We start from the raw sequence: 9,393 nt of genomic DNA on the forward strand, positions 1-9,393 counted from the left end.
ATGCTCAGGCTGTCAAGAGCAGAGGCCCCGGTAGAGTCTGCCCCCTGCCTCGGCCCCGGGAGCTGCTCAGGGGCAGCTTTGGGACGTCCGCACATTCGCTCGCTGGCCTGGGGTCACGTAAGGTTACATAAGGAGTTGTCGACACTTCTCCAGCTAACCCTTCCCCGGCTCCTTGAGCAAGTCAGGGCACACGATGGAGCCCAGGGAAGCCTGATGGGGTGAGTGGGTAGATGGGGGGGGGGGCCGGGGGGAGGTGAAGGGGAGATGGAAAGTGAGCAAGTGGGTGTCCTGACCGGGTGGACGGCTTAAGTGGGATGGGTGAACGCGAGGGCAGGGGGGCTGCAGGGTTGGTGGCGGGGCAGAGGGCTTTGTTGGATGGGTGGGTTGGTGAGTTATGGGGCAGAAAGATGGAGGAATGGAGGTTTGTGAGTTAGGGGGTGTGTCTGCAGGTTGGGAAGCAGACGAATAGGTGGTAAGTTGGAGAGAGGGCGGGTGGGTGGATAGGTGGGTATTTCTGGTTGACGGGTAGATGTGTATGTGGGCAGCTGGGCCAGTGGGAGTGTTGTGGGTGGAGGGAGGATGGGTGGGACAATGGTGGGTGTGTGGTGTGTCGACAGATGGGAGGTGCTTGAGTGGGTTTTAGGGCTGCGGGCGGGCTGTGGTGGGGCAGACTCTGTGAGTGAGTGGATATATTGGGTTGGCGAGTGGATGACGGTGGATATTGGCAGATGGAGGTCCGGGTGTTGGTAGACTAGGGGGGGACGGGACATCACAGAGGTGGAGAGCTGGATGTGCAGGCGAATGGGTGATGAGATGGTGAGTGGGACAGGGGCAGAGCGCTGGACGTGGGCTGATAGACGGGTGGGTAGGACTGTGAGAGGGAAGGTGGAGAACTTGTGCAGGTGGGTGGAGGGTGAGCCGGTTGGATGGCGGGCAGATGGGGTGTGGGTGGAGGAAGGCAGCTGTCAACACGGACCCCCCTGTCTCCTGGCAGGACACCAGCCACATATGGGAGATTCCTGGCCCCGGAGCTCTGCACAGGAGGCCCCGGAGCTGAACCGCCAGTGCTGGGTCCTGGGGCACTGGGTGTGATATTGACCCAGCCTGACTCCAGACCCCAAGCCGTCATCGGCACCAGCCCCCTGCCACAAGACCACTGGTCTGGTGTCTTCAGAAACCCGGCCTGTGTGCTGTGAACTCAGCCAGCCTGCGTGGGAGACACGTGGCCTGCCCTGCCCATCGCTGCCTGAGTCTCAGGGTTTTGGAATTGGGGCCAGGGTGGCCCGAGGGATCGCACAGGGCTGCACAGTGTGACTTTGGGACAGCAACTCCTAACTCCTGCCACCGTCACATGCAAAACCCTGTTGGGTGCAGCTGGGATGCAGGGGGAAGACATGGACATCGGCCACTGAAAGCCTGGGACCCATGAGCCAGCCAGAAAGTTCAGGAGGTCCCCAGCGTGCAGAGCCCTGTGGGGGGCAGGGACAGGGAATGGGCGGGGCTTCCTGCAGGGGGTCACACAGCAGGCACACAGCAGGGGCTCAATAAATGCTTGTTGAACCTATTTTCTTGCTGTGTGTAGAGGCCAGTTGCTCTCTGGGCTGTGGATTCCCCCTCATGGCCCCCCCATACCAGGTCCTTAAGGAGCCTGCAGGTGAGACAGCTCAGAGTGTGCAGGGCTCAAGGCCAGACACTGAAGTTCGGGATTGGGGATGGAGGGAACCTGAAGCCGAGGCTGTGTCTGGGGGCGGGCTGGGTCAAGATAGAGCCTGGCTGACAAGCTGCCTTGAATTCCAGAGGGCGGGCAAGGTGGGGGCCCAGGCAGGCAAGAGACAGGTCCTCAAACCCAGGCCCTAAGCCACCCAGACCCTGTGGGGACCCTTTACCCTAGAGCCACATTTATATCAAATCTTAGGGCTTAGATGCCTGGGGAAACAGATTACTATTACGAAGATGAAGGAACTTAGGGTCAAAGAGATGAAGTAACTTACCCGAGATCACAGAGCTAGCAACAGGCAGAGTTGGGGGTTTGAACCAGGACCTCTGACTGTAAGAAGCCTTATCCTTTCCCAGAGGGATTTCTAGAGTTTTCCCCCAAGTAGAGAATGTCCTTCATTTTTTCATAAACACATCATCCATTATCCATTCATCTATCCATCCATCACCCATCTATTATCCATCCACCCATCCATTCATCCATCCATCATCCATTCGCTCATCTATCCATCATCCATCCTTCCATCATCCATATTCCATCATCCACCCATCAGTCATTATCCTTCCTTGTATCAGACACCCATTCGAATCCTTTCATGCATCACCCATCCTCATTATTCAGCCATCCATCTGTGCACCCATCTATCTGATGTTATAACTCAGTGTGCCCCTACTATGTGCCAAGCGCTGTGGTAGGCCCTTGAGATGGGATACTGAACCATCCAGAGAGGGTGCCTGTCCTCTCAGAGCTCTCAGGTGGGCAGGACGCGTAACTAGACAGACGATGATAGTAGAACGTGCGAAGTACTCTGGGGCCAGGCGGCCTGGGGTCAGATTCTAGCTCCTCTACTTGAGACGTTGGGCAAGTTACCTGACCTCTCTGTGCCTCACCCCCATGGGCGCGTGGGGATCGTCAGTACACCTACCTCTTAAAGCCATTCTGAGGGTTAAATGGGCTAATGTATGCAAAGCATTGGGAACAGAAAGCTCTGTCAGTGTTTGCTGTTACCTCAGTGAGGGGAGATGGGCGGGCTGTGGAAGCCCAAAAGCAGCGCTTGCTTTGTGGGGTGGGTCATAGGAGGCTCCTTTGGGAAAAGTGACATTTAAGCCAAGACAGAAAGGTTGGCTAGATGTCAGGCAGGCAAGAGGGTAGAGGGGAAGAAAGTTGGGCCCATTTGAGGAATTTAAAATGATCTAGATGGCAGGTGTGGAGAGAAGGGAGGGCATCAGGGGGTGGTGGGAAGTCAGGCCGCGGAGGTGGCGGAGCCAGAGGGACTTGAAGCTTCCTTGGGAAGCGTAGACTTCATCCCGGGGCTGGTGGCAACCAGGGCTGCTTTCAGCAGAGACTCACCCAGCTGTGTATGCCAGGAAGGTCCCTGCGGCTCTGGGCTGAGAACAAATGCGGGGGGACGGCTCCCCTCCTCGTTCTCACCACACTTGAAGGGAGAGAAGAGGGTGGGCTGCTTCAGTACGGTGGCCCTGGGGTGGGACAGTGAGGGCAGATGCAGAAGGGAAAGCAGGCTGGTGTGGGACGAGAGAAAAGCTAGCGATGACTCTCAGGTTGTAGGCTGGGGCCTGAAGGAAGGGGTTCAAATGTCTGGAGTCTCAGATGCCCGGGGGATACCCAGGTAGAGGTATGTGTTCATTCATTCATTCATGCATCTTTTGATAAAGCAGTGATTCGTTCATCCATTTTCCATTCATTCAGTAAATACCGCAGACCTGCTGTGTGGAGCGGGACTCGGCCTGGCAGAGAGACTGGGGCGCAAATAAAAAGGCTTGGAACATCAGGACAAAGAGGTCAGGCTTTGGCCTCTGGGCAAGAAGAAACCAACAGAGACGTGAGGCTGGGCAGAGACGTGCCCTATAGGAACCTGGCCTGGGGCGTCTGGGAGCCCTTTCTTCTCACCTAGGGTCCTTCTGAAAGTCACAAGTGGACCACAGAGGTCCAAGAGATACACACGGGCAAAATTTTAATCTATTTTAATAGTTGTGTTTATGTAAATGTGTATTAGGAAAAAAATGTATAATGGGCCCATCAGTGCCGTGATTTCACAGGCATTATTGCTTAGGATAAAACCAAAATAGGCATTTAAGTTAAAAGAAAAAGGGTTGGCTTAAAGAAAAATATTAAATAAATAATTGTGAAGTGGTCTGTGATTACGGTATGCGGACGGCTCAAGCAAGGGCCATTTTTACCCTCTGCACAGGACAGGGAGGGACAGGGAGGAGGTAGGAAGCCCATGGGACCGCTCAGGTTTCAAGTCCTCCTGTCCTCTCCTGGGCATCTGATGGGCAGGGGGTGAGAAGTAGCTGTCTTTTGGTCTCACGGAGGCTGCAGCAAGAAGGCTGCTGGTTAGATAAAAGGAAGTACTTTCAGGCAGGCCCAGTGGATCCCCACTGAGAGTCACTGGAAGGGTTGTCTTCATTCAGGGAGCAGATGCCACAGTCTGCCTGAACCTGGGAGGAGGAGGATCACCTGGTTTGATAGCAGGGGGCACCTGGGTGAGCACACAGAGGCTTGGATGGGGAGGCAAAGGTCCCCTCCTTCAGCCCCTGCAAACAGCTCCATCCCCTGCTCTGAGCAGACATGTTCTGACCACTGGCTGGAATGGCTGTTGGCCTTGACCCCACGCATTGGCCTGACACACAGCCCAGAGTAGTTGTTACGCAGCCTGTTCTACCCTGGACACTCACACCCCGCATCCCTGTATCCACACACCCAGGGCCTGTGTGCACACGCCAGCCTCGATGCTGTACAAGCTTGGGTTAGCAGTGTGTAGGTGCACGCATGCTGACCGCGTGTCCTCGGCACCCACCCACGCCTGTGTGCTCCCGCTGGCCCTGGACCTGTGTCTGCACGTGCCTGGTGCCCTGAAATGTGGCTCTGCCCTTTTGTTTGCTCACCCCCTTTCTCCCCAGGTGCCCTTGTGGGTCATGGTCCTTGCCTTGGCTGAGGGCTAAGGGTGGGTCCAGGCCTTAGGAAGTCACCGGGCTGACTTGGGCTGACTTCCCTCTTCGGCTGGTGGCTGTGATGAGCCGTCCTCCCCGCTGCCCCCACCAAAGCCAACCCATCCTGGCCACACACTGCCTCGGGTAATGGAAGCGTCAGCTTGATTCATGGCCGTTCGTCGTGGCAGCCAGGCCTGAGGACAAGACACCCTGGGAGGCTCATCTTCGGGAAGAACTGCTGTTGCCACGGTGCTGACCCTTTGTTTGGGAGGAAGTGAGGATTGAGGAAAGGCCCTGGGACTGCAGAGTTAGTTCGAATCCCAAGACCACTGTGGACCCTTGCCGGGCCTTGTTCATCTGAGAACTATTTCCTGAGGGGCTTCTGTGTGCCAGGCGCTGGGCGTGCACTGGAGCTGCCACAACGAATCAGAGACACTGACTTCATCCTCATTGAGAATATATTCCAGTGAGGAGACAGACGATTCCAATAATTCTAACAAAAATAAATCCTAACAAAAGTGTCAGTTTAGATTGTGAGAAGCACTGTGTAGGCAAACGAAGGAAAGACCAGATTGAAACTGGATGAGTGGACCTCTCAGAAGAAGGACCATTGCAGCAGGGACCAAGGGATGAGGAAGGAGGCGGTGAGGTGGTGTGGGCAGAAGTCATGGCATGTGCAAAGGCCCTGGGATTGACAGGAATGCCGTGTGGTTGTTTGCAGTGCTGGGACAGGATAAAGTACCTGGAGCTCCAGGTTGGGGCATGAGGGCTGCTGCCAAGCAGGCATCTGGGGTCAGAGCGTGGGAGCCCTTGTGGGTTAGGTAAGTATGCCGTTCACCTGGAAGGCCACAGGGAACTGCTGACAGGAGGGTTTTAAGACGTGGATACCGTCAGCTCTGTGCTGAAGTTCACTCAGGCTGGAAGTTGGGGTCCAGGGCGGAGGCAGGGTGACCAGTGAGGGGCTGCTACATTTCCTGGCGGGAGATGGTGAGGGAATGAGGGGGTGAGGGGAACCTGGACTGGGCTAGCCTTTCTCTGAGGCTCCCATTTGGGCTTTGACACTGTGTAAGCAGGGATGCTGTAGGCCCCAGGGGCCTTGGTGGAGGTCAGGAAAAGGTGTCCTCTGAGTGGATGGCTTAGAAAAGCTCCCGTCTCCAAACCATAGGAGCCACGGCCCCAGAGCACACAGCCTGGGAGGCCTGGACGTTAACTCCACTCACCCTCACCCAGGGGCTGTGGGCAGTCAACAAATTACACCGCGCACCTGCAGCCGGCCCCAGTGTGAGGCGGAAGACAAACTCGGCCCAGCTGGGACCATCAGTCACGAAAAACCAATCTCCTCCGCTTGGGGATTTACTGCCTGGGCAGACAGGAAATCACAGCGTGGGACCTCTGCCCTGTGCCCGAGCGGTCTGCCCACCTACCCTGGTAATTGCTGCTTCGGCTACATTTCTTCCCGGACTGACACTGTTCGGGCCTCTGCCTTAGAAAAGCTGGGGGAGGGGGGTGGGGGATGGGCAGCTGTCCGTCCGGCCAGGATGTGTGTCGGTGGGGGGAGCCTGGGACTCTGGGGGGAGCGGCAAGGGGCCACTGCCTGGGAGAAGTTCCATGGCATGAGGCCAAGCTCCCTTCCTTGGACCCTCCTGACCCTTCCCTGGAACTTCTAGGGTGAGGGGGTAGGTGTCAGGGGTGGGGATGCAGGCAGGGTGGGTTAGTGAGAGGAGGCGAGGGAGGGAGGGCATCAATCACTCTCTAAGGCCAGTGCCTTTTGTGGACCCACAGCCGAGGCTGGAGGGTGTCTAGAAGTTCAGAAGGGCCGGGCAGAAGGTAGGGTCCTGTTGCTTTGGTGAGGAGCCTCGGCCAGGGAGCTGTGCAGGCCTGGGGGGGGGGATCCCATCTCGGCCCTCAGGTCGCTCTCTTACTGTGACAGCCTCAGGTTTTACACCTGTAAAATGAGGGCAATCATAGAACCTAGCCCGTGTGTCCTCCCTCCCGGGAGATGCTCTAAGGGTGCCCAGAGCAACTCCACGGGGCAGGCACTGCTGGCAACCTATGCCTGGGTAAGGAAGCCGAGGAGGCACAGGGTGTAAGGTCACTCGAGAAGGCTGCACAGCTAGGAGGTGGTGGGGCCAGGACTTGAGCCCTGGCCGGGCGGCCCCAGGGCCAGTGCTCCCCATCACCAACACGCTGGGAGAAGGGTACCCGCACCTTCAGTGATAAAACCCACAGCTTGGGTGCAGGCTTAGTGTGTATTGGCTGTTACTATTTTTATTATCACTGCCAAAGGCTGCCCCTCCTGCAGGGGCTGTGAGTAGAGCAGTTTCCCAGAGGCTGGGAGCCTGGAAGTAGTGTTGTGAACACCGCAGAGTGGTCCAGGGACCTGTCTGCACCACCAGCCCCACCACACACTGGGACACACCACCCATTGGACAGAGCCCCCGCCTGCCTCCCCTGGCCCCCGGCCTGGGCCTGTTGCTTGACTGGATGCCAGAAGCTCGAGTCCCAGGGCCCCGGGAGAGCCCTCTGCCTGACTAGGGGGCTGTGGCCGGAATCGCAGCGGTTTCAGCCCCATCCCTCCTAGGCCCCACAGCGCTGTCATGTGTCCCCTCCTGCTCCTCCACATGAATGATCTGCCTCTGTCTCAGGGGTGCCAACTCAGATGCCCGTAGGGCCATGAAGGCCACGGGAGTGAGGGAAGCAGGCCAAGTGTGAGACCACAAGGGGCCGGCGGGGACTGCGGTGATGAGGAGAGCTCCTGCCCAGGCTCGTGGGCCAGCTCTGGCTTTGGGGACCACCTGGGAATGCGGGCCCAGAGCTGCCAGATTGTCCAATTTTTTCCAGAGAAGCAGGGAATCGCCTGGACCAGTGCAGCCAGCCAACTCCGAGGAGGCTCAGCCTCCAGACTGTGATCTGCTGTTTTGCTCAGAGGCCAGATGGGGCCTGGAGCCTCAGAAAGGGACCATCCTGGCTCCAGGTAGGGTGACGGGTGAGGCCCGGAGAGGGACCCAGGGCATCTCAGCAAACATGCCCAGGTGTGGAGCTGCTGCCACCTGTGTGTCTGCAGAATCGGCCTTGGCAGGCTCTGGGGAACACTCTGGGTCCTTCTGATGTCGTAGTGCCAATGCTGGCACTGTCTGGAGTCCAACAGACAGACAGAAGCTGGTCCTTCCCACTGCTGATCAGAGAAGGCAAGTCCCCTGGGGGATGGAGGCCTGCGGGGAGGTTCTCCTGGGAGCTTGTGCTGGCTTTTCCTTAACCTACTTGTCAGCTATGGCCAAGATTCATTCCAAGCGGGTGCCAGTGAGCCCCCACACTCCCAACAGCTGCAGTTTGAGGCTGATTTACACCCCTGTGCTTATCGGCTGGGGCTGGGATGCAGGCAACGGGAAGCAGGATGGGGATGGAGAGGAAGCCTCTATTCTCCAGGAGGGCTGGGGGTGGGGAATGAAGGGCAGGGCTGAGGGTCCAGTAATGATCCCGTGCCCTCTTTGACCTCCCTGGAGGAGCCAACCCTGGGCATTCACGGAGCCGTAGGTCAAGGACTGCAGCCTTCAGGCGGCAGGGGTGGGGGACCAGGAAGGGAGGGGGTGGATGTTCATGCTGAGCTGGGGTGGGTGTTGGGGTGGCGGGCTGGCTACGTAGGACTTGTAACCGGATTTATTTGGCACACTCAGTGTTTGCTTGTTTAAGTCGAGCCAACATTTAAAAGTTAGATTTCACATTAAAAATAAATAACGCACCTGGGTTCCTGGCTTCTCTTAAACTCCCTAGGTGCTGAGCTGCAGCTGCCCTTAGAAGGGGCTGGTGCTGCCCTGTTGACCAGGTCCTTGAAGGCCAGCTCTGCTCCCTGATGTCACTTGCCTGGCCCCCAAACAACAGGGAGCCAGGTCCAGGGCTCTGGTTGGTGGCCGGAGAGGCTGAGAGACTGGAGCACCACGTCCAGCCTCCCAGCCCACAGAGGGAATGAGGGAAGGGCTGGCCTGGAGACACACCCCCACCAACCAGCACCAGGGTGGCTGGCAGAGCAGGGCCCTTCTGTCTTCATAGGAACTCAGAGGGGAGCAGGGGGCAGGGGTGGGCCTGCTGGATGTCCTGCTATTTCCCTACATGCAGGTGGGGCAGGGGCCCTCTCCCCTCTTGCTGGTTCATGGGAGGGAGGCGGGGTCTCCAGGGGGCCCTCATACCCCATGCCAATGAAATTGCTGGCTGAGCTGCAGCCCAGGCCCCCTCCTCTCCCATCTCCTTCAAATGAATCTTCTTTCCCACTTATGGGCTGCTTTATCCAGGAAGCCAGCAGTCAGGCATCTGGGGTCTGGGCTTTCAGGATCCACACGTGCTGCAGGGAAATCCTGGGTCCCGAGACCCAGGGGATTTCACCCCTGCCTGAGCTCGCCCATGGTTAGCTCAGGATTTGTGTGTTGAATAGCCCTTAAAGCTGTGTGTCTTGGGCAAGTTACTCAACGTCTCTGTGCCTTAGTTCCCTTTTATATCAAAGGAGGATCATAATAGTCCCTACCCTCTAGGGTTGTCTGTGGATGAAATGAGTTCGTTCCACGCATGTAATAATCACTATAAATGTATGGACTTCCACAGTTTGGCCAGAATCACCACCCCACTGCATGTGGGGAAAGGGAACCGCCAGCCTCCAGTGGACTCTGAGTCTCAGTTATCAGAGGCAGCATCGGCTCCCTCTGTCTGACCCCAAATCCAGTGCGTCAGACCACA

At 57.4% G+C, this 9,393-nt stretch overlaps 1 protein-coding gene across 1 annotated transcript in view; it reads left to right on the forward strand.

The window, feature by feature from the left end:
• The window catches only part of GSG1L (GSG1 like), a 185,588-nt gene extending 181,730 nt beyond the window's left edge, over positions 1-3,858 (forward strand). The window contains 1 exon segment of the mRNA XM_032460582.1: positions 995-3,858. Coding sequence (XP_032316473.1) covers positions 995-1,092 — 98 coding nt within the window. The 3' untranslated portion in view covers positions 1,093-3,858.
• Positions 3,859-9,393: the final 5,535 nt, after the last annotated feature.

This window comes from Camelus ferus, chromosome 18, assembly GCF_009834535.1.
Source record: "Camelus ferus isolate YT-003-E chromosome 18, BCGSAC_Cfer_1.0, whole genome shotgun sequence".
Taxonomy (NCBI): domain Eukaryota; kingdom Metazoa; phylum Chordata; class Mammalia; order Artiodactyla; family Camelidae; genus Camelus; species Camelus ferus.